Consider the following 24,862-nt stretch of genomic DNA (forward strand, 5'->3'; position numbering starts at 1 on the left):
GATAATCAGAATCTGCGCGCTTCATTGATTGTTGTTTAGATTATTTGCTCTTTTTCTACTATCTATTTGAAACTTTTCTATAGAACAGAGGAGAAAAAATATTAAGAACAACAATGAATGACGTCATACTTATTCTTTGGTATTTTTAAGGCACATGTTTGATTTCAGGAAATCGATTTGACTGATGAACTGACGATATTAATAATAAATATTCAGGAGAGTGAATGAAAAAATACAGTTACGTAATAAAACATTTTGTAACACAGTTCAATTATTAGTTTCCTTAGATTCCATTCCGTTTCATTTGTTTCTTGGGTAAAACATAAAAGGAAATCAAAGAAAAATGATGCTTTCACTAAATCTTTATTACCATCAACCCAAATTAAGATACAAGATAGAACATATAAAGGCATAATTAAAATTTCATATTATTTTTGCTGTGGTTTTCTAAGAAAAATGACCGTAATTTAGGCAAATGCTTGTAGCACTGCTTGTGCAAATTGAGAGTTGGATGATCCAGAAATTGAAAGGGAATCCAACAATGCGGCTAAAGTTTCCAAGAGAGCTTCGACTAGGACTTCGTTCTTCGATAATCCAGAGGAACTTTGTATTTGACTAGCAGCATTCGCAAGAGAATTTGAAAGAGCACCGTAATTGACTTGTCCTCCAGCCACAGCATATTTCAAAGAATTAGACAGTGCTGCGATTCTTTGATTCGCTGCAGGTGACAAAAGCTGCTGGGCAGCGGAAGCGGCCAGGGTGGACTCAGAAGCAGAAGATGCAGAAGAGCTAAAACCGGACGAAGATCCACTAGAAAATGACGAGCCTCCAACAGACGTAGAGCTGCTGATTGTTGAAGGAGCATAGGACACGGTACTGATTGGAGTAGAAAAGACAGCAGCAGACGACGAAGAGGAGCCAAAATCTGAAGATGATCCGCTAGAAAAAGAAGATCCGCCAGACTGAGACTGAGAAACACCTACTTGATGAACTAGACTTGAAGAAAGAGCATTTGGCGATTGAAGATTTTGTAACTGTGAGGAATAGGAACCTTGTTGCGATTGAGCAACTGATGTCTGTTGGGACTGTGCAAAAGAATTCTGTTGTGCCGAGGCTTGAGTGGAAGCAGATGCCTGAAGTTGCGAAACAACTGGCGCTGGTGCATAAACTGGCGCTGGTGCATAAACTGGCGCTGGTCGTGGAGCGGGTGCTGGTCTGGGTCTCGGAGCCGGAGCAGGCAATGGAGCTGGTAAGGGTTTCGGGGCTGGAGTCGGGGCTGTTCTCTGTGAAATGAGTTGTGATAAAGAGGAGGAAATAGCTGAATATACACTTTGTGCAATAGATTGTTCCTGTCCGGGAGCTGCGGAGGCTGATCTTTGAACTGCGGAAGATACGGCATTTGCTATCGCTTGAGAGATTGATGATGTTGAAGTTCCTGGCCTAATGTTGCTCAATTGCTGGCTTATGATATTTTGAACTGACCCTTGTGACAATCCGAGTGTCTGGGCTACAGCTCTCGCAACAGTCGAAGAGATATCCGAGGGACTCAACTGACCACTGGATACGTAATTAAGAGCATTCAGTGATTGCAGAGATGAAGCCAGGCTGTTTGTCAAAGTTTGCGAGCTGAAATACACAGGGGCACTTGAGACAGTGGCTTGAGACTGCGACACACTCGATCCGGCAGATGACGCTGCAGAGTAGGAATTTTGTTGCGATTGTGCAACTGAAGACTGTTGAGCAACTGATGACTGTTGAGCAACTGAGGACTGTTGAGCAACTGATGTCTGTGCAAAAGAATTCTGTTGTGCCGAGGCTTGAGTGGAAGCAGATGCCTGAAGTTGCGAAACTACTGGCGCTGGTGCATAAACTGGCGCTGGTGCATAAACTGGCACTGGTGCATAAACTGGCGCTGGTCGTGGAGCGGGTGCTGGTCTGGGTCTCGGAGCCGGAGCAGGCAATGGAGCTGGTAAGGGTTTCGGGGCTGGAGTCGGGGCTGTTCTCTGTGAAATGAGTTGTGATAAAGAGGAGGAAATAGCTGAATATACACTTTGTGCAATAGATTGTTCCTGTCCGGGAGCTGCGGAGGTTGATCTTTGAACTGCGGAAGATACGGCATTTGCTATCGCTTGAGAGATTGATGATGTTGAAGCTCCGGGCCTAATGTTGCTCAATTGTTGGCTTATGATATTTTGAACTGACCCTTGTGACAATCCGAGTGTCTGGGCTACAGCTCTCGCAACAGTCGAAGAGATATCCGAGGGACTCAACTGACCACTGGATACGTAATTAAGAGCATTCAGTGATTGCAGAGATGAAGCCAGGCTGTTTGTCAAAGTTTGCGAGCTGAAATACACAGGGGCACTTGAGACAGTGGCTTGAGACTGCGACACACTCGATCCGGCAGATGACGCTGCAGAGTAGGAATTTTGTTGCGATTGTGCAACTGAAGACTGTTGAGCAACTGATGACTGTTGAGCAACTGAGGACTGTTGAGCAACTGATGTCTGTGCAAAAGAATTCTGTTGTGCCGAGGCTTGAGTGGAAGCAGATGCCTGAAGTTGCGAAACAACTGGCGCTGGTGCATAAACTGGCGCTGGTGCATAAACTGGCACTGGTGCATAAACTGGCGCTGGTCGTGGAGCGGGTGCTGGTCTGGGTCTCGGAGCCGGAGCAGGCAATGGAGCTGGTAAGGGTTTCGGGGCTGGAGTCGGGGCTGTTCTCTGTGAAATGAGTTGTGATAAAGAGGAGGAAATAGCTGAATATACACTTTGTGCAATAGATTGTTCCTGTCCGGGAGCTGCGGAGGTTGATCTTTGAACTGCGGAAGATACGGCATTTGCTATCGCTTGAGAGATTGATGATGTTGAAGCTCCGGGCCTAATGTTGCTCAATTGTTGGCTTATGATATTTTGAACTGACCCTTGTGACAATCCGAGTGTCTGGGCTACAGCTCTCGCAACAGTCGAAGAGATATCCGAGGGACTCAACTGACCACTGGATACGTAATTAAGAGCATTCAGTGATTGCAGAGATGAAGCCAGGCTGTTTGTCAAAGTTTGCGAGCTGAAATACACAGGGGCACTTGAGACAGTGGCTTGAGACTGCGACACACTCGATCCGGCAGATGACGCTGCAGAGTAGGAATTTTGTTGCGATTGTGCAACTGAAGACTGTTGAGCAACTGATGACTGTTGAGCAACTGAGGACTGTTGAGCAACTGAGGACTGTTGAGCAACTGATGTCTGTGCAAAAGAATTCTGTTGTGCCGAGGCTTGAGTGGAAGCAGATGCCTGAAGTTGCGAAACAACTGGCGCTGGTGCATAAACTGGCGCTGGTCGTGGAGCGGGTGCTGGTCTGGGTCTCGGAGCCGGAGCAGGCAATGGAGCTGGTAAGGGTTTCGGAGCTGGAATCGGGGCTGTTCTCTGTGAAATGAGTTGTGATAAAGAGGAGGAAATAGCTGAATATACACTTTGTGCAATAGATTGTTCCTGTCCGGGAGCTGCGGAGGCTGAACTTTGAACTGCGGAAGATACGGCATTTGCTATCGCTTGAGAGATTGATGATGTTGAAGTTCCGGGCCTAATGTTGCTCAATTGTTGGCTTATGATATTTTGAACTGACCCTTGTGACAATCCGAGTGTCTGGGCTACAGCTCTCGCAACAGTCGAAGAGATATCCGAGGGACTCAACTGACCACTGGATACGTAATTAAGAGCATTCAGTGATTGCAGAGATGAAGCCAGGCTGTTTGTCAAAGTTTGCGAGCTGAAATACACAGGGGCAATTGAGACAGTGGCTTGAGACTGCGACACACTCGATCCGGCAGATGACGCTGCAGAGTAGGAATTTTGTTGCGATTGTGCAACTGAAGACTGTTGAACAACTGATGACTGTTGAGCAACTGAGGACTGTTGAGCAACTGATGTCTGTGCAAAAGAATTCTGTTGTGCCGAGGCTTGAGTGGAAGCAGATGCCTGAAGTTGCGAAACTACTGGCGCTGGTGCATAAACTGGCGCTGGTCGTGGAGCGGGTGCTGGTCTGGGTCTCGGAGCCGGAGCAGGCAATGGAGCTGGTAAGGGTTTCGGGGCTGTTCTCTGTGAAATGAGTTGTGATAAAGAGGAGGAAATAGCTGAATATACACTTTGTGCAATAGATTGTTCCTGTCCGGGAGCTGCGGAGGCTGATCTTTGAACTGCGGAAGATACGGCATTTGCTATCGCCTGAGAGATTGATAATGTTGAAGTTCCGGGCCTAATGTTGCTCAATTGTTGGCTTATGATATTTTGAACTGACCCTTGTGACAATCCGAGTGTCTGGGCTACAGCTCTCGCAACAGTCGAAGAGATATCCGAGGGACTCAACTGACCACTGGATACGTAATTAAGAGCATTCAGTGATTGCAGAGATGAAGCCAGGCTGTTTGTCAAAGTTTGCGAGCTGAAATACACAGGGGCAATTGAGACAGTGGCTTGGGACTGCGACACACTCGATCCGGCAGATGACGCTGCAGAGTAGGAATTTTGTTGCGATTGTGCAACTGAAGACTGTTGAGCAACTGAGGACTGTTGAGCAACTGAGGACTGTTGAGCAACTGATGTCTGTGCAAAAGAATTCTGTTGTGCCGAGGCTTGAGTGGAAGCAGATGCCTGAAGTTGCGAAACAACTGGCGCTGGTGCATAAACTGGCGCTGGTCGTGGAGCGGGTGCTGGTCTGGGTCTCGGAGCCGGAGCAGGCAATGGAGCTGGTAAGGGTTTCGGGGCTGGAGTCGGGGCTGTTCTCTGTGAAATGAGTTGTGATAAAGAGGAGGAAATAGCTGAATATACACTTTGTGCAATAGATTGTTCCTGTCCGGGAGCTGCGGAGGCTGATCTTTGAACTGCGGAAGATACGGCATTTGCTATCGCCTGAGAGATTGATGATGTTGAAGTTCCGGGCCTAATGTTGCTCAATTGTTGGCTTATGATATTTTGAACTGAACCTTGTGACAATCCGAGTGTCTGGGCTACAGCTCTCGCAACAGTCGAAGAGATATCCGAGGGACTCAACTGACCACTGGATACGTAATTAAGAGCATTCAGTGATTGCAGAGATGAAGCCAGGCTGTTTGTCAAAGTTTGCGAGCTGAAATACACAGGGGCACTTGAGACAGTGGCTTGAGACTGCGACACACTCGATCCGGCAGATGACGCTGCAGAGTAGGAATTTTGTTGCGATTGTGCAACTGAAGACTGTTGAGCAACTGATGACTGTTGAGCAACTGAGGACTGTTGAGCAACTGAGGACTGTTGAGCAACTGATGTCTGTGCAAAAGAATTCTGTTGTCCCGAGGACTGAGTGGAAGCAGATGCCTGAAGTTGCGAAACAACTGGCGCTGGTGCATAAACTGGCGCTGGTCGTGGAGCGGGTGCTGGTCTGGGTCTCGGAGCCGGAGCAGGCAATGGAGCTGGTAAGGGGTTCAGGGCTGGAGTTGGGGCTGTTCTCTGTGAAATGAGTTGTGATAAAGAGGAGGAAATAGCTGAATATACACTTTGTGCAATAGATTGTTCCTGTCCGGGAGCTGCGGAGGCTGATCTTTGAACTGCGGAAGATACGGCATTTGCTATCGCCTGAGAGATTGATGATGTTGAAGTTCCGGGCCTAATGTTGCTCAATTGTTGGCTTATGATATTTTGAACTGACCCTTGTGACAATCCGAGTGTCTGGGCTACAGCTCTCGCAACAGTCGAAGAGATATCCGAGGGACTCAACTGACCACTGGATACGTAATTAAGAGCATTCAGTGATTGCAGAGATGAAGCCAGGCTGTTTGTCAAAGTTTGCGAGCTGAAATACACAGGGGCACTTGAGACAGTGGCTTGAGACTGCGACACACTCGATCCGGCAGATGACGCTGCAGAGTAGGAATTTTGTTGAGATTGTGCAACTGAAGACTGTTGAGCAACTGAAGACTGTTGAGCAACTGATGACTGTTGAGCAACTGAGGACTGTTCAGCAACTGAGGACTGTTGAGCAACTGATGTCTGTGCAAAAGAATTCTGTTGTGCCGAGGCTTGAGTGGAAGCAGATGCCTGAAGTTGCGAAACAGCTGGCGCTGGTGCATAAACTGGCGCTGGTCGTGGAGCGGGTGCTGGTCTGGGTCTCGGAGCCGGAGCAGGCAATGGAGCTGGTAAGGGTTTCGGGGCTGGAGTCGGGGCTGTTCTCTGTGAAATGAGTTGTGATAAAGAGGAGGAAATAGCTGAGTATGCACTTTGTGCAATTGTTTGTTCCTGTCCGGGAGCTGCTGAGGCTGATCCTTGAACTGCGGAAGATACGGCATTTGCTATCGCCTGAGAGATTGATGATGTTGAAGTTCCGGGCCTAATGTTGCTCAATTGTTGGCTTATGATATTTTGAACTGACCCTTGTGACAATCCGAGTGTCTGGGCTACAGCTCTCGCAACAGTCGAAGAGATATCTGAGCGACTCAACTGACCACTGGATACGTGATTAAGAGCATTCAGTGATTGCAGAGATGAAGCCAGGCTGTTTGTCAAAGTTTGCGAGCTGAAATACACAGGGGCACTTGAGACAGTGGCTTGAGACTGCGACACACTCGATCCGGCAGATGACGCTGCAGAGTAGGAATTTTGTTGCGATTGTGCAACTGAAGACTGTTGAGCAACTGAAGACTGTTGAGCAACTGATGACTGTTGAGCAACTGAGGACTGTTGAGCAACTGAGGACTGTTGAGCAACTGTGGACTGTTGAGCAACTGATGTCTGTGCAAAAGAATTCTGTTGTGCCGAGGCTTGAGTGGAAGCAGATGCCTGAAGTTGCGAAACAACTGGCGCTGGTGCATAAACTGGCGCTGGTCGTGGAGCGGGTGCTGGTCTGGGTCTCGGAGCCGGAGCAGGCAATGGAGCTGGTAAGGGTTTCGGGGCTGGAGTCGGGGCTGTTCTCTGTGAAATGAGTTGTGATAAAGAGGAGGAAATAGCTGAATATACACTTTGTGCAATAGATTGTTCCTGTCCGGGAGCTGCGGAGGCTGAACTTTGAACTGCGGAAGATACGGCATTTGCTATCGCCTGAGAGATTGATGATGTTGAAGTTCCGGGCCTAATGTTGCTCAATTGTTGGCTTATGATATTTTGAACTGACCCTTGTGACAATCCGAGTGTCTGGGCTACAGCTCTCGCAACAGTCGAAGAGATATCTGAGCGACTCAACTGACCACTGGATACGTAATTAAGAGCATTCAGTGATTGCAGAGATGAAGCCAGGCTGTTTGTCAAAGTTTGCGAGCTGAAATACACAGGGGCACTTGAGACAGTGGCTTGAGACTGCGACACACTCGATCCGGCAGATGACGCTGCGGAGTAGGAATTTTGTTGCGATTGAGCAACTGAAGACTGTTGAGCAACTGATGACTGTTGAGCAACTGAGGACTGTTGAGCAACTGAGGACTGTTGAGCAACTGATGTCTGTGCAAAAGAATTCTGTTGTGCTGAGGCTTGAGTGGAAGCAGATGCCTGAAGCTGCGAAACAACTGGCGCTGGTGCATAGACTGGCGCTGGTCGTGGAGCGGGTGCTGGTCTGGGTCTTGGAGCCGGAGCAGGCAATGGAGCTGGTAAGGGTTTCGGGGCTGTTCTCTGTGAAATGAGTTGTGATAAAGAGGAGGAAATAGCTGAGTATGCACTTTGTGCAATTGTTTGTTCCTGTCCGGGAGCTGCTGAGGCTGATCCTTGAACTGCGGAAGATACGGCATTTGCTATCGCCTGAGAGATTGATGATGTTGAAGTTCCGGGCCTAATGTTGCTCAATTGTTGGCTTATGATATTTTGAACTGACCCTTGTGACAATCCGAGTGTCTGGGCTACAGCTCTCGCAACAGTCGAAGAGATATCTGAGCGACTCAACTGACCACTGGATACGTAATTAAGAGCATTCAGTGATTGCAGAGATGAAGCCAGGCTGTTTGTCAAAGTTTGCGAGCTGAAATACACAGGGGCACTTGAGACAGTGGCTTGAGACTGCGACACACTCGATCCGGCAGATGACGCTGCAGAGTAGGAATTTTGTTGCGATTGTGCAACTGAAGACTGTTGAGCAACTGAAGACTGTTGAGCAACTGATGACTGTTGAGCAACTGAGGACTGTTGAGCAACTGAGGACTGTTGAGCAACTGAGGACTGTTGAGCAACTGAGGACTGTTGAGCAACTGATGTCTGTGCAAAAGAATTCTGTTGTGCCGAGGCTTGAGTGGAAGCAGATGCCTGAAGTTGCGAAACAACTGGCGCTGGTGCATAAACTGGCGCTGGTCGTGGAGCGGGTGCTGGTCTGGGTCTCGGAGCTGGAACAGGCAATGGAGCTGGTAAGGGTTTCGGGGCTGGAGTCGGGGCTGTTCTCTGTGAAATGAGTTGTGATAAAGAGGAGGAAATAGCCGAATATGCACTTTGTGCAATAGTTTGTTCCTGTCCGGGAGCTGCTGAGGCTGATCCTTGAACTGCGGAAGATATGGCATTTGCTATCGCCTGAGAGATTGATGATGTTGAAGTTCCGGGCCTAATGTTGCTCAATTGTTGGCTTATGATATTTTGAACTGACCCTTGTGACAATCCGAGTGTCTGGGCTACAGCTCTCGCAACAGTCGAAGAGATATCCGAGGGACTCAACTGACCACTGGATACGTAATTAAGAGCATTCAGTGATTGCAGAGATGAAGCCAGGCTGTTTGTCAAAGTTTGCGAGCTGAAATACACAGGGGCACTTGAGACAGTGGCTTGAGACTGCGACACACTCGATCCGGCAGATGACGCTGCGGAGTAGGAATTTTGTTGCGATTGAGCAACTGAAGACTGTTGAGCAACTGAGGACTGTTGAGCAACTGAGGACTGTTGAGCAACTGAGGACTGTTGAGCAACTGAGGACTGTTGAGCAACTGAGGACTGTGCAAAAGAATTCTGTTGTGCTGAGGCTTGAGTGGAAGCAGATGCCTGAAGTTGCGAAACAACTGGCGCTGGTGCATAGACTGGCGCTGGTCGTGGAGCGGGTGCAGTTCTGGGTCTCGGAGCCGGAGCAGGCAATGGAGCTGGTAAGGGTCTCGGGGTTGGAGTCGGGGCTGTTCTCTGTGAAATGAGTTGTGATAAAGAGGAGGAAATAGCTGAATATGTACTTTGTGCAATAGATAGTTCCTGTCCGGGAGCTGCTGAGGCTGATCCTTGAACTGCGGAAGATACGGCATTTGCTATCGCCTGAGAGATTGATGATGTTGAAGTTCCGGGCCTAATGTTGCTCAATTGTTGGCTTATGATATTTTCAACTGACCCTTGTGACAATCCGAGTGCCTGGGCTACAGCCCTCGCAACAGTCGAAGAGATATCCGTGGCACTCAACTGACCACTGGATACGTAATTAAGAGCATTCAGTGATTGCAGAGATGAAGCCAGGCTGTTTGTCAAAGTTTGCGAGCTGAAATACACAGGGGCACTTGAGACAGTGTCTTGAGATTGCGACACAATCGAACCGGCAGATGACGCTGCAGAGTAGGAACTTTGTTGCGATTGATAACTTGCAGAGTCTTCTTGTGCTTGTTGTGAAACAACTTGAGAGGATTGTTGAATACTTGATTGATCAATGTATGAATTGGAGGATTGCTGAACCTGTTGCTCTGATGCTGTGTACTGCTGTTCCGAACTAGAAGACTGCTGCTGAGAACTGTCATATTGTTGTTGAGTAGCTTGGTATTGTTGCTGAGCGATGGAAGCTTGTTGTTGAGAAGTTTCATATTGCTGTTGAGCGACAGAAGATTGTTGTTGAGAAGCTTCATATTGTTGCTGAGCAATGGAAGCCTGTTGTTGAGAAATTTCATATTGCTCTTGGGCAATAGAAGACTGTTGTTGAGAAGCTTCATACTGCTGCTGAGCTACAGAAATTTGCGAAGTTTCATATTGCTGTTGATTGCTAGAAGACTGCAGTTGAGAATTTAGTTGTTGCTGTTGGGTACCAAAATCTTGTTGTGACTGCATTTGGACGGAAGATGATTGCTGTGACTGAACTTGACCAGAAGACTGTTGCAAAGCAGTTTGAATTTCTGTGGACTCTTGTGCTTGTATGCCTGCCCCTGAAAGTTGTTGAACTTGACTATCTGCATACTGCTGTGACTGAATCTGATTAGAAATCGAAGAAGAGATATCTACTGTGGTTTGTTGTTGTATACCGTTCTGCACTGACGACTGAGTCTGTATTGTTCCAAAGTCAGATTGTGCTGTCAAAATTTGACTTTCAGCAGCTGCTGCCTGCTGACTTGCTGCAATTTCTTCTATTTCTTCTTCCATTTTTTCTTCGATATCATTGTTATACATTACTACTACCAACTCTTGGACAGACTCTATGAAATTATCATCCACAGTACCTGTTGTCGCTTCTAAGGCGCTAGCAATTGCTTGAGAGACGCAATCCATCTTATACGATGTGTCACTTGCTCCTTCCAAGCCTTCCATGATGATTTCAGCCAATTTAGAAGCAACAGAATGCTTTATCTTACTAGGTTTCGCATTCTTTTGATACAGCGAACTAATTTCAAACATAGTTTCGATCGCATCTCTTTCCTGGTCAATCTTCAAAACACCGCATTCTCTCAAGTATTCTATGGCACGATTCAAGAAATAAATAGCCGTTCCTTCATCCTGAACCCAAGACTTTGCGAGAGAGAGAGCATCTGCGTTGGATGCAAAGAGCACCAAGCAAAGGGATAAAACTGAAAGCCAAGACATTGCTGAATGCTTGTGGCTAACTGTTGTGTGATGAAACTTCGGCGGTCCAGCTTTTATACTGATGGAAACGTGACAATCTCACTACAGACTAGCACGACGCAATTAGGGTAGCGAGCTCCTTCTCATTATCCCAAGACAGAGGAGCGGCGCATTTAATTGCACGGCAAACAGCGGCTGTTGTTTACTTTCTGATTAACAGAAACTTTCGCGAAAACAGAATTTCTTGCTGAATAGAATGCCACAAATAGAATAGGGCCTATTTTGTGTGCACTCGCCTTCACAGAAGAGCAAATGAGCTAAGCAGTGAACTGACGCAGATCACACGAATTCATAAATTGTTCAGCAATTCATTTGGTTAAGAAAATAAAATTTGTCTAAGTAATACAATTCCATTTTCACCCAATGAGTCCCGTTGACCTTTCATTTTTATACGAAAGGATAGATACTTTTGATGCAATTTCAGATAGCCTCAAAATATTAGTTAAGCTGATTTGAATTATTTATAGTAATACAAATTAAAATTAAAATTTCACAAATTGTGCGTAAAATGTAGAAACTCAAATGAATGAATAAATTTTCCCTCCAAACTCTATGAAGCAAATGGAATTGTTCAGGGCCAATGAATTCGAATTTTATGTTATTATTAAAATTGTTTCAATCAATAGAAATTATCGTTTTTTCTTGAATTTTGCTATTCTTATCAAATAAAAATATTGCAGGTACTTCAATCTGCTTTATATATTTTTAACATTGAGAGTTGTCACTCACAAAGTTTAGTTAAACTTTATATAATTTTTACAAAAATTATTAATGACTCATGAAAATAATAAGCTTTTTACAGTTTCAACAATATCTTCAACCCGTTTTTTTTTCCTGGGAAGTTACGCAATTTAAAAATTGTTTGGTGCAAATATTACTTTCAGTTTAATTTTTTAACGATAGTAGGAGGATTTCTTTAGATTATAAGATATCATATATAAATATTTTTTCCATTCAACTACTCTGATTATCTTTTGGTTACAAGAACAAAAAATTTACTTATCTTACCCTTAAATTATTTTAATAGAGTTACCACAGTAAATCAAGCCTATTGCCTTTTGTAGTTTCTTCTCTGAAAATATAATAACCCCTTTTGCTACTCACTCACATTAAAAGAGCTGCTTGTCTGCAGTTAAAATGTACAATAGACACAACGTAATGTGCTTTTCTTTAGATTATAAGATATCATATATAAATATTTTTTCCATTCAACTACTCTGATTATCTTTTGGTTACAAGAACAAAAAATTTACTTATCTTACCCTTAAATTATTTTAATAGAGTTACCACAGTAAATCAAGCCTATTGCCTTTTGTAGTTTCTTCTCTGAAAATATAATAACCCCTTTTGCTACTCACTCACATTAAAAGAGCTGCTTGTCTGCAGTTAAAATGTACAATAGACACAACGTAACTGCGCCAAAGTCTCGCTCCATGAATTGCATTTTGGTTCGATGTTTGGTTTGGATGTTAAGATATTGATCCGAATTTAATTACTTCCTTCATTTATATTCAAGGGGGGAGGAGACCATTTATTTACTGAAAAGACATGCGCGTTCAATATTTGCTAATATTTCAGACATTTTTACTTTCCCTCGCACATTTATGCTGCGTAATCATCAGCGAGCGATTTTAGTACCACGATAACTGTAACTTTTCTTACCTTTCAAGTATTTACTTCGTCATAAGTATTGAAATTTTTATCTCCCAATCGATGTAGCGTCAGGGAAATCTTTACAACAATGGATCGAATAATCAATTTTTTCATTTCTAAAAAGACACGAGAATAGGTTCGTCCTCAGCCTAGTGAGATACATCATCCCCTTGAATTGTAATAGTGCGTTGTCTAAATCTACTAGAATACACTTTTAAAGCCTTACAAGAAAGATTGTTGGATCCGAAGCCACTAAATATTCACAAATATACTCAGATGGCTGATAATGTTCATCTTTGAACGATTTTTTCATATTTTAATTATTATTTTATATTTGATAATTTAATTAATATTTTTTGATATTTTTTATAAAAATGTAGGTGTAGGCAGTAATTTTAATGTTATTCTTCAACTATTTATTTTTAGAAATATTTTTTATGGAAATCTTGCAACATTTTCATTTTTTCCCATAATTATTTAATCACGTATTTACCTTCCATCGTTAAAAACCAAGAAGAGAAAATTATATTTTTATTTTCATATTCTTCGGCAATGCATTTTTGCTGATTTTCATAAGATTGGCACAGAATACATGTAGAGTGCGCTTCAGAATGAACAGTGTATGAAAAATAAGAAAGTAAAATTACAGCTCAGAGTAAGACAACGGGCAAGTAGATGTAAAGCAACTCTGATTATTACGATTTTAATTACATTAAGAAGGCTCCTTCATGCTCATAAAGAGCAGAGTAGACGCTAAAAGAATGCGCTTTCATTTCTTTTATTTTCGTTTGTAGTTTACTGAAGAAACTGTGAATACCAAGTGACGCATAAAAGAATTGATTGAAATCGGGCTGTCGGTATTTGTCAGCTCACTTCTCTTCCGTGCTGAAAGCTGCCGCGGTGAACTTTGCTGTCTCACCAGTTCCTCCAATGAAATCTGCGAACAAATTCCTATAAGATGGCAAGTATATCTGACAAGCTGAAGGTTTGTAATTAGCGGATCCTTTTGCTGGTCGCAGTAGAAGGCCTTTAGTGTCTGCCTTGGATGTTCGTGCAGTCAATGAACAGAAAACAAGCTCTCTTGCAATATCGGGTTGTGCTTTATAGATTTCCTTTGGAATGAAACAAAAGCCCGACGAAAGATGACTAATAACGTATAATTAAAATGAAGGTGCGAAACATAGAATTCTGCATTAAATACTTGAGGCTGTTACAACCAATTAATGCCTACATCCCCCGAGGGAAACAGCCCCCCCCCACTGCGTCCTTCAGTTCGTGCAGTGATTGGGATTCCAGTGTTGAAGCAGCGCCAGTGCTATTCGAAGAGGTTTTTGAGCAGAAGTCATGTCATGAGAGAAGAGGCTCCTTCTCCACTAATTTCCACACCGCACCATTGGAAAGGCTTCGGAAATATGTGAGAATTAAAAGCGATAAACGTTGTAAAAATGAAAATGTTGAAAAATCGTGAAAAAAGAAGAAAATCCTGTCAAATGTCAGGCCGTGGGAATAACATTTTATAAAATATTGCTCATTTGACACTTTAGTGTGATCATATTTAGTTTTATTCTTTAGCTGAGATTTAATTGCGCCTTCTCTTATGTTCTTTTCCTGCCAAAAAGATGAGAAAAGGATTCCAAAATACAACTGGTGTAATATGTAGTATGTACTCTCAGTTAAAATACTTTACCTTTTTTTCTTCTTTTTTTCTTTTCTTTTATTCATTGAGTAGTATAAATATGAAGAAACCTAATCGTATTTGTAGGAGTTGGGTATCGATAGTTCATTTTGAATCCGAATCATTCCATTCTTTTTTTTTTTCGTGATTCTTTAATCATGCCATTCGTACAGATGGAAAGCAGATAGAAAAATGAGAAGTATACTTTGGAACAGCTGTTGATCCTAATCATTATCTTCATATACAGAAACGCTTTACCAACGCATTTGGCAATCTACAGAAATAACAAAGGATTCGTGAATTATAGAAACGAATTAATTTGATTGGATGTTTGTGAACAGGCAATGTACTTTGATGCCAGCTTAATTGGATGCTTTCCGAAATACGCAAGATCAAACTATCTTAATTGGTTACTCATAAACTGGACAAATAAAGCGTTTGGTTGTTTTGTTGCACTATATCAGTAATAGAATAATAAAGGAATCGCATAACAATTCTTCCTTGGAAAATGAAATAGTAATTTTGAGCCATCCTTCCATTCGAACTAAAATCTTGCTGTTGTTTTTTGTTTTTTTGGAGAGATGGGCGGCCCCTTCTTCTAGCTATTCTACGCATTGGCAATCGGGAACAAGTGATTTTCGAAACATTATGGGTCAAATTGGCTCTAAACTTGCTGTAGACATCATCCGACCTCATTTCCTTCCATCCGGGCCATACGTGTTTGCCATCCATCTGCGCAATCTGATATCATTGCAATCGACGATTTGTATTTTAATGATTACATTTTTAAAGCAAAGTAGTGTAATGTATAATAGGAAAATTTTTGATTCTTTCTCAGAGAAAATGTCAAAAAAAAAAAAAAAAAAGAAAGAAAGGAAATACGAGGCCATTACAATTAAGCGGATAGCAACGCTCTGATGAAATAAGATAATAGCTTATATATTGACAGGATTGCAATTAAATCCTAATTATGTTTCACATCATTTTTTGCGTTGGTATTCATCAATAACAGTTAGTAGATATTTTATAAACAGGTATTGACACTCTTTATCCTCAAACCGGCACTTAAAGAAAAAACATATATCACGTTTTTAAAAATGTTTTATCCTTATAAACTTTATGAATTTGTTTATTTTTCGAAGCGGCCATCGTTTTAATTTCGTCATTTTATTTGTATGATAATATTTTAGTCTTATCATATGTTTTATTTTTTTCGCCCAATCATATTTTTCGTAACATTCACGAATGTTAGTTTTGACAACCAAAAATAAAACTAAAAATCAGTTTTTGAAATTACAACTTCTGAATAATAAGAGAATAGTGATAATTATCGTAAACCTGCTTTTGTTTTAACACTACTTTGATTTTATTTTAAATATATATTGCCTACTTTCTGTCATTTTAAAAAGTTTCGTTTTTGCTAGTTTTAATTCTTTGCTTTAATACCGGTCATGTGATTCTTTATCCTTGCAAGATTTGATATGACTCCAATTGGCTCGCATTTTAATAAGTGAAAGTGACTTTTATTTGTGTACAATTAAACACGTTCAAGTTTAGTATAGATTCTTTTCAGAGTAGATCAAATGGATTCTAAGTTAACAGTGAAGGGGTGCACCAGAGTCACAAAACACGTGAGAATGTTCATTCCAACCACTTAAACTGCCTTATTAAAACTGTTAAGAAGCTATTTTCATGTTCTAAACCACTGATGAAGATGAGCAGAAAAAATGGCATATTATGTTTTGGACATCATTTGCCCTAGCTACGCCTCTGCGGCAGCCAACTGACTGGGTGAGTGCATGGGAAAGTAAAAGTAGAAGATTGTAGTCATTTATAAAGGGTTTCTGACAGTTAAAAACACAACATTTTGGCGCATTGGTTTCTGTTTAATGAATGAATTTTTTTTGGGGTGCTTTTCCGAGTATTTTATTTTAAAAACTTTTAATATTATGGAACTTAAAAGTTCTGAAATTATAAGTAATTATTACAATTAAATGATATAAAAGTTGCTGAATCCAAGAATCGAACTATTGTCAGAAAAGGCAAGAAATGCATTTATCATTTTCAGTTTAACTGTAAGCGGTAAAATATAGAAACTGAAATTGTAAATAAATATGGATGGAAATGATGACACATTTTCATATCTTTTCATATATTTATCTAAAAGGCAGAAATAGTAACAAAATGTCTAAATTTTGAAAAAAAAATGTCAAAAAGAAAACCGTTACTGAAATTTACATTAGTAGCCAAAGATTATACAATTTACTTTTTTTTTTCTAATAGCATCCGAGTATTCATTATCGTTGCCTCATGATAACACAATTTAATTAAAAGAACATGTGCTACATTTTCAGTTCACACAAAATGCTTTAAGTTTCAGAATCAAGGAGTAAAATGAGGTTTCTAACGTTCTACAGACAGACGCACTGTGGTGTTTCAAATTATAAAAGACCATCTTTGTGGATAATTACTGAATGTGGGAGATTTTCACAATAATGCATCGATCTTAATCCTTTCATCGATTTAAGAATTTTTTCGTCACTAGGAAATGGCTGCGATTCGAAACCCGTCCAAATCCTCTTCAGCTAACTGGGATTATGCCAATTCCATCATGAATGTTGTCTTGAAATCAGATTTTTAAAAAAATGAAATTTCGGTATTCTGTAATCTTGAGACTAAAGTCTTGTTCATTTGTTCGCCATTTTTTTCTGTACGAAAATTTGATGCACTTTCAGCAATTACGGTATGGCATGAAAAATTTTACAAAAATAAAATTCAGGCACATTTCTATTCGACGAAATAATTTCTTTTAACATACTTTCTATTACTGGATAGAACGACAGCTTATATTTTATCTAATCTATCAGTTCACCCAGTAAAAAAATTTTAAGATAGTCTTAAAATGTTCGTATTCTTTGTCTTTATTGTCCGCCTGTAGGAAGGCTGTTCTATTTGTTGCCTCTCATCCCTCTGCATTGCTCACAACAACAGCTCTGAGATTTCGAAAAAGTTTGAACGGGATGTGAAAAAGTTTCCCCCAATCGTAGAATAAGCGATTCTTTTAACGTCGTTTTTACAGAACTAACGCCGCCACAATATAGCACAGCATAGTTTACAGACACTTTGAGTTCCTCTGTTGTATGTGTTTGGTGAAAAACTAGGTGGTCCAAACAACTTCCAAGCAACAATAGGATGGGGCAACTTAGGCTCACGAATCATGCTAATATTTCTTCTTATCTGTACATTTTAGATCATATTTGCCATCAAAACACGTTCTCTCTTTTTATTTTATTTATTACTAGCCGCCTTTGACGACCAGCTAGTTCGCCGATCTTAATGCTCGTTAAAATTTTAATAATTAAATATTTTATGTAACTCCTATTTTAATAACTTCTTCGTCAAAATATTTTAAAGCTTCAAATTTTGAGAGTCATATAATTCACTCATAATATTATAAATGCCTTCAGTCGTAATGTAATATGTATCTCTCTAAATTTCTGTTAGCTCCCGCAGAATTTATGCTTTAAGTTAAAGTGGAAATGATTAAAATGCAATTGATATAAGAACATTTTTTTTTACTGAAACGAAGTATTTTTTAAAAAATATGATTACTGAAAATAGAGTTGCTGAGTATTTAAACCTTATGGGAACTAAAAAATTTATTTCTTAATTTATGTAATATCTCAAGCTTTTCAACAAATTTTTCTCAGATTCATCATGAACATATCGATTCATTAATAATGTTTAGTTTTAAATGCATCAAACACTAATAAAATAAACAGAATCATTTAAAATAATCGGTCGAAAACAGGTTAAAAAACTATTAAAAAAACGATGTACTTAAAACTATAAGCATATACAAAAATATATATAACTAACATAAATACAATTTAATTACAAAAGCATTCAACTAACCTAAAAACAATTTAAATCAAGTCCGCATCCGTTGAAAATAGTTGTCAACAATTAGAACACAATGCGCATGCGTGAATTTTCAACGCCAGTTATGGTAACGCAAATGCGTGAATTTTTCTACACCAGTTGAGGTAACGCTATGCAGATTAAAAAATCTTTAATTTCCTTTAATCTTTATTTTAATTCAAAAGTACTTCAGAATGAATCTGAAAGATGGATTAATTAACAATGTTTAATTTGAAATGCATCAAACATTAAGAAAATAAAAAGAATCGTTTGAAATAATCGGCCGAAAAATATTAAATTTGAAGAAATCACTTAACTTCTGTCGGAGAACAAATGAAACCAGACTCGCTGAAATGACAGTATCTTTGAGATAGCAGGGACAACATTCAGTTGGAATTTTTATATAAGTTGCCTGATATATCAGGTTTTGAAATTGTGAAAAAACTGCTGCGTTTCGCACATGCGCAGCCAAACATTATTTACTACAAATACTCATATTTAATTGAATATTCAAAGTATTTACTTTTAATTTAAACGCAATGTGTTAAGAGTAAATTGTCATATGTCCTGTGAATTTCGTCGGGCTTAGATGAAAATACTGCAGGTTATAAACAAAACATGCACGAAAAATTTGGCTTTTTTTAAAAGAAAATTTTTACAATTAACGAGCTTTTTTTATAAAAATGTATGTACACGACTGTAGGTAATAAACAAATCATTCATTGACGTTGCCTATCATTCTATGAAAAGGTCTGGGCTTCCTTTTCCATCATTGCGGTCACTTAACTGTCCATATGTTCATATCATGAACCGAAATGTCTATATTTTACAGCATCGAATCTTCGCTGTAAAATGTGAGAAAATATGAGATTTCCGATTCTTTATGTCATCGAAACTCAGCATTTCTGCTGAAATTCGGGGGGAAATGCATACATTTGAAAATAATCGGGCCTCTCTTTTTCTCGAAAAAAAAAAACAACAACAAAAAAAAAACACGTGCACCGTGAATGCAGAAATCGGATGTTTTAACTCCGATTTGTGTGCTACGTTAGAAGACATGACATCGTTTGGAAAGACAGCTGAATAATGTTTCTGCATTAAATTAACTTATTGTATGAAGTAATATATCTGGAGGAATTCATATTAAATACTCTAAGAAGCGCTTATCATTTTTAATACATTTTTGAAAACTAGTTTTAGCGATGCCTTTTCTTTATACAAGTGGGTGCAGTAAAATGGCAAGATTATAAATGATTGATCTGAATATTTTAATCTATGGTGCGATTAGGCGAAAATAAATATTAGACTTTCATTAGTAACTAATGCTATAACTTATTTCAAAACATTAGAGGCTCTGAGATAAATTATATATTTAATATAGTGCATTTATGGTGGCTTTCTCTCCGCAAACTGCGTGATGCAAATATCACTACGCACAGAATACAACCGCCTATGCAATCGAATCTGAAACGCTGTGATACTTCGCTTCGGGAGCTTGAATATACGCTCAGTTGTCACACAATTAAGCGTCTACATTTTTTCGGTTTGAGCAGAGTTTCGAAGGTGACACTATTATTTTCTTACCTGCTTCTCAAATGAAAATGCTAAAAGAGCCCTGCATTTGTATTATATTCCAAACGCGATGCTCAAGTCGACCAGATGAAAAAGAATTTAATTTTTTTTTTCTTCTTTTTTTCAATCCTACGCTGTTTCGAGAGCGGTGAGGCAAAAATAAACAGAAATTGAAACGATCGGAAAAATGAAATGTAAATACGGGAAAGGATTTCGAATAACAGAGTTATTTGTTCAGTCAATCATGTAAAAAAGGGCTTTACTTTATGAACACACCTGTTTGTTTCCTTCGGAAAATTCCTTTAATTGAAACCAAACTCTGAAGAATGAAATGCAAACATGGGACAATTAGCTAAATTGGAAACGTAAATGTTTGAAAAGATCAGCTGCTCTTTGAACACTCGCTTCGAAACCAGGATCAAATTGTTTCTTGCGAAATGTTTTTCGGCCCTGTTTGGTAAGTATTTCCATTCTGCTTTTCTTTCACCCCTTTTTTCTTAATTTTAAGTTTAAAAATGCGGCATCTTTTTTTTTAAGACTATAAGAAATTCAATAATAATTTGTTTTTTTTTTCACTATATCGGATAGGAAATGGACAAAAAGGAAGTATTGTAATTGTCGATTTTGATGAATTCCACTCCTTTAAGAATTGCTGAAACGAGTTTTGACTTATGCTTATCTGTTCGTGTGTGTGCAAACACAGTATTTCAGAAGTGCAAACAAGATAGCGAAACGGAATTTGGAATATCGTCCTTGCGAGGAAAATTGTACATTTGTATCGAATTATGAACACTATCCGCCTAGAGCAGGAGATACATTTTGTACGCGCCGTCTCATCAGCATGCCATGGTAATAGATGAGGCAACGCCCATTTCACAGAGATTGGTTACTTTTCAAAATAAATTTGCTCATTCACTTACGATTGCTTGTTTTGAGTGGAAGCACTAGGAGTTTGAAAAGAAAAAACAGGCATTCATCAAGTAATGTACGAACGACATTAATAAAACTATTAAGAAAATATCTGTGTATTAAATGAGCACATAACACTGTGTATATCTTTCAAATGAGCAGCTGCAGAGATCATCGCTGCACCTTTTTTTGACACATTCATTGCCTGTTTGCCGACTGCATTCTTTGCTTTTCCCCCTTTTTTTGCATGACGTTAGACTGGATGCTATCTGAAATGACACAATCGAAATGCGAGGACAGTTGAACCCAGAGCTATCTAATCTGGCACGTATTTACTTCTGGACAGTAGATTAGGAAGAGGCCTTTTTAAAACTTTGGTTAAACTTTCAAAGTTGAAGTTTTTCTCCACGAATCCGACTTATTAAAGAAAAAAAGAAAGAAAAAAAAAAAAAAAACGCTTCTTATACACTGCTGTAAAATTTACTACTTACAATACTCATTACTTAACAAATTCCTCTCCGAAGCTGGAAGGCAGAAGTAGATTCATTTTCATCCAAGTTATTATTTTCAAATTCCTTTCAATCCTTAGACAAAAAGCAATGGGAGTAGTTTTCCCGAAGATCCTCCGATGAATGCATCGCATAAAAATGTGGACCTTAGATGAGGCCGTGAACACTTTGAATGACGTTCTCTAATGCCATGAGTTACCATAGTTACAAATGACAGATCTTTAGCATGAATCTGCCATTTCCACTAAATCTATTTTGAGTAGACGCGTTTTTGACGCCTCTTTGCAGATCTATTTAACGACCAAATTTTGAAGCGGAGCTACAGTCGTAATCGCAAGGCAATATAACGAATTTCATTGGTTTAGGCCATGCGTTTATGAATGAACGTATTTTACATGCACGAGAAACTACGAACCGGCCGCTTCACGGATTTTGTTTAAAATTTAATACAAATCTTTATTCCAGATGCCAAACATGTGTGCCAGATTTTATTTAATAGTTCTTTGTGTTTTCTAAATATCGATCCCATTTGTAGTCAAACAACTGGACTTCCTCTGATCAGATTTTGCTCAATACTTGATAGAAATTCACAAATGAGGTGAAGTTTCGTTTGTCTATCTCAAAACGTTTTTTAGTCATTTTTGTTATAGACAGACAAACAAACTGACTATTAAAAAAATAGTCTGCTTTTCTTAATTAATATTGGAACTAAGATTTTATTGTTGAGCATTTAAATATTTCAATCATAATTATTAACTGGAGTAAAAGGAAATTTATCATCAGGTTTTAAACAAAATCCATTCTTTAATCATCAGTGAAAAATGTAGGCTTAACCGCAAAATATTACAAGCCCATTAAAATCTAAACGAAATGACTCTAGTTATCTCGATCACAAGATAACGTGAGAACTTTTGAGTTCTTAATAAGAATCTACCTAAAAATTCTATCATTAATTCTGCATTATTTTCCTCTGCAACTTTTTTAAATGTTAAAGTAATGCAATATTTTTATACAATGCTTTTCTTTGAAATTGTTACGGAAAAACATTTTAACTTCGAATAGTTTTTGAACAATTGTCAGTATTCTTTCATTTGGTTTAAGTAATGAACTTTGCAAATTTGCTTGAAATGGGTCAAATGGTTAACGAGTCTTAGGAGTAGTTTTGATTTAAAAAAAAATAGATGAGAGATTGTGCGCTTCTATTAGTAAATTAAATAGCCATAGGGAAAACATAATAAACATAGGGAAAAAACAACTTTTTGTCAGAAATGAGAATCATCAAGGTGAAAAAATATCCCTAAAGTATTCTGAATGAGTGGGGAGTTTTGCAGATCTTGAATGATTTTGGAATGAAACAAAAATATCCAAATAACATTTTGAGGATAATATTATTATTTCGAGTATTTACAAATGATTGCATTTAATCATCCATCGGGGATTTATTAGTGAATGTTGCTAAATATTCCCTTGATGTAAGTCTAGGGAAAGTTCACCCACTTCCATTCTCGATTTTGTAGAATTATGGAATAAGTCTTTTTGTTTTTCACCGTGGAATATTGAATCCATTAAGGTGAGTTTATTAAAATGAGAAATGAGACATTGTTATAAATAAATGAATCATTTAAAAGAGGAATTCAATAAGATAGAGGGAAATAAGATAAGACGGGCATTTTTAATTTTGGCGTTTTTACCTGGCTCTTTAACGACCCATTCTGAATGACATTCCACTATTCAAAAAGAAAAATCGGCCACATTGGCCCTGTTGCTTCTACCAAATTCACAGCTCTGTATTTGTAAATTTGATTTACGTTTTTTGACTCTCAAGTTTACCCTTTTTCAACTATCCTTGTTAAATATCCTTTAAAATTATAAAAAAACATATTTCATTAGTCAGGCCTTTTATACGTTTACAAAGAAGTTACTGTGACACACACACACACACACACACACACACACACACACACACACACACACACACACACACACACACACACACAAAAAAAAAAAAAAAAAAAACACAGCATGGCTTACTTTTATTGCTCTGCTCTCGGGTACCGGGTCTTTTCCCACGATTTACGATAAAATGATAAATTAAAAAAATCCAATAGTCTAGAATTGGGAAATCAACAATCATGAAATCAGAAAAGGAGTTCTGGAAAAAAGTGCTGTCAGATAAAATGGGGCACTTGAAATCTACAAAATTATCCAGAAGCGTTTCCTCAGAGTAGCTTTGAAAATAAAGGGGGAAAAAGGTTAGAGCAAATCATTTGACTTTAAATGAAATATAATGCTACGACTTCAAGAGAGCACGAGCACTGAAGCAAAGGGAAAATGACAGCTGCAATACCTTTGTCAAACGCAAGTAAAGCAGAAAATCCATTAAAAAAAAAAAGATGTTAAATTGCTATATAGGAAAAGAAGATAATTTCGATGTCACTCAGAAAATCTCTAAAAAAAAGCCTATGAAAAGCCAACGTAAAAGTCTTATAAGCCAACGTGAGGGCTCTCAAATAAAGGCATTACCGTATAATAGGTGCAAATATTAACCTTTAGCGTAAATATAACCTTTTTATTGAAACAATCGTGTCATCCTTGGCGAGTTATTTGGGATGGGTCCCTGGCATGCGGTTTAACTGTATCCGAAAATCGGACTTGTATTTAGATGCATCTCTCCCCAACCGACCGAATCTGATACAGAGCGGCAATTGCAGTCGCAATATTCTCATACCAGATTTGATATATTTAAGTTATTGCGTCTTTCAATGATCGAGTTCTTGTTTCTGAAAGTACAGACCGACAGACAGTCAATTCCTTGCTGGATTTGGATGTTAATTTTATCTACAGGGTGTTGCCGAATTTGACCGACAAACTCAGAGGGATGACAGTAGGCATCAAGAGGATAAAGAATCACCATACAACATGGGGTACCAAACGACGTTTAGGGGATGAAAATCGCAAAAATATAGGGAGTCGGAGAACTGTTGGAAACAGTAAAAAATTAATAAAAAATAACAAATGGTGTTTCAAATATGATTTTTTTAAAAGTGAAAGCACATTCTTAAAAGGCTGTTTTTCATGTAAGTAACTAGCCGATTGGATGAACCAGGGGGGCGTAAATTATTGAAAACGAAAAAGTAGTTTAGAACCCTTATCTGCAAAAATATCTAAACTTTAAGAAACATAAAAGCTTGAAAATATGAAGAATTTTATACTCTTTATTTTGATATAAGTCTGTAGTGTGAAAACTGAGGAGGTTTTAAGATATTCAAGAAAAACTAAAATGTTTGCAGGTAAACATCGCTGCAACATCGGTACCGATGTTTACAGAGGGTGTTAATAATTCGAAAGGTAAATTTAGAGAAGTGATAGTAGGCATTAAGGAGATGAAAAATTATCATAAAACATAGGGTCGCAGGAGACGTTTATTCTGTGAAACTCGCAAACACAGACATTAGAAGAGATAATTAGCCTGGGGAAGAGAATGGCCCCATGAATGCAAGGATTTGGAACAATGTAGTCGAGAAGAAGAAGCTTTCTCGTATCTAAATTTTCCATGCATTCGAGGAATATAAAAGCAGCAAGCATTGTAGAATTTATGGTTCAATGAGTATAAAAGCAGCTTGTATTCATTAAAGAGCAGTGCAGAATTGATAGTCGATAAGTTTCATTCGTAAACAACATGTCAAATTTCACGAATGACGAATATGCGGTTATGCATTTAATTTATGGCCGAGTGGATGGTGATGGACGCCTAGCACAAAGAATATACCAAGAGCAATATCCAAGTAGGCGTTGTCCACACCACAGCACCTTTGCAAATATTGATGGAC

At 39.2% G+C, this 24,862-nt stretch overlaps 1 protein-coding gene across 2 annotated transcripts; it reads right to left on the reverse strand.

Annotated features, from left to right (window-relative positions):
- Positions 1–344: 344 nt before the first annotated feature.
- Positions 345–10,769, reverse strand: LOC129965865 (mucin-5AC-like). 2 transcript variants are annotated; one of them, XM_056080107.1, is made up of 2 exons: positions 4,564–10,769; positions 345–3,927 (listed from the first exon to the last, which is right to left on the reverse strand). In XM_056080107.1, the coding sequence occupies exons 1-2, from the start codon at positions 10,752–10,754 to the stop codon at positions 468–470; spliced, it is 9,651 nt and encodes a 3,216-aa protein (XP_055936082.1). In that variant the 5' UTR covers positions 10,755–10,769; the 3' UTR covers positions 345–467. The 2 variants fall into 2 exon arrangements, with proteins under 2 accessions (XP_055936082.1, XP_055936081.1); XM_056080106.1 differs by having other exon boundaries at positions 345–10,769.
- Positions 10,770–24,862: the final 14,093 nt, after the last annotated feature.

The sequence above is a fragment of the Argiope bruennichi genome, chromosome 4 (assembly GCF_947563725.1).
Source record: "Argiope bruennichi chromosome 4, qqArgBrue1.1, whole genome shotgun sequence".
NCBI lineage: Eukaryota > Metazoa > Arthropoda > Arachnida > Araneae > Araneidae > Argiope > Argiope bruennichi.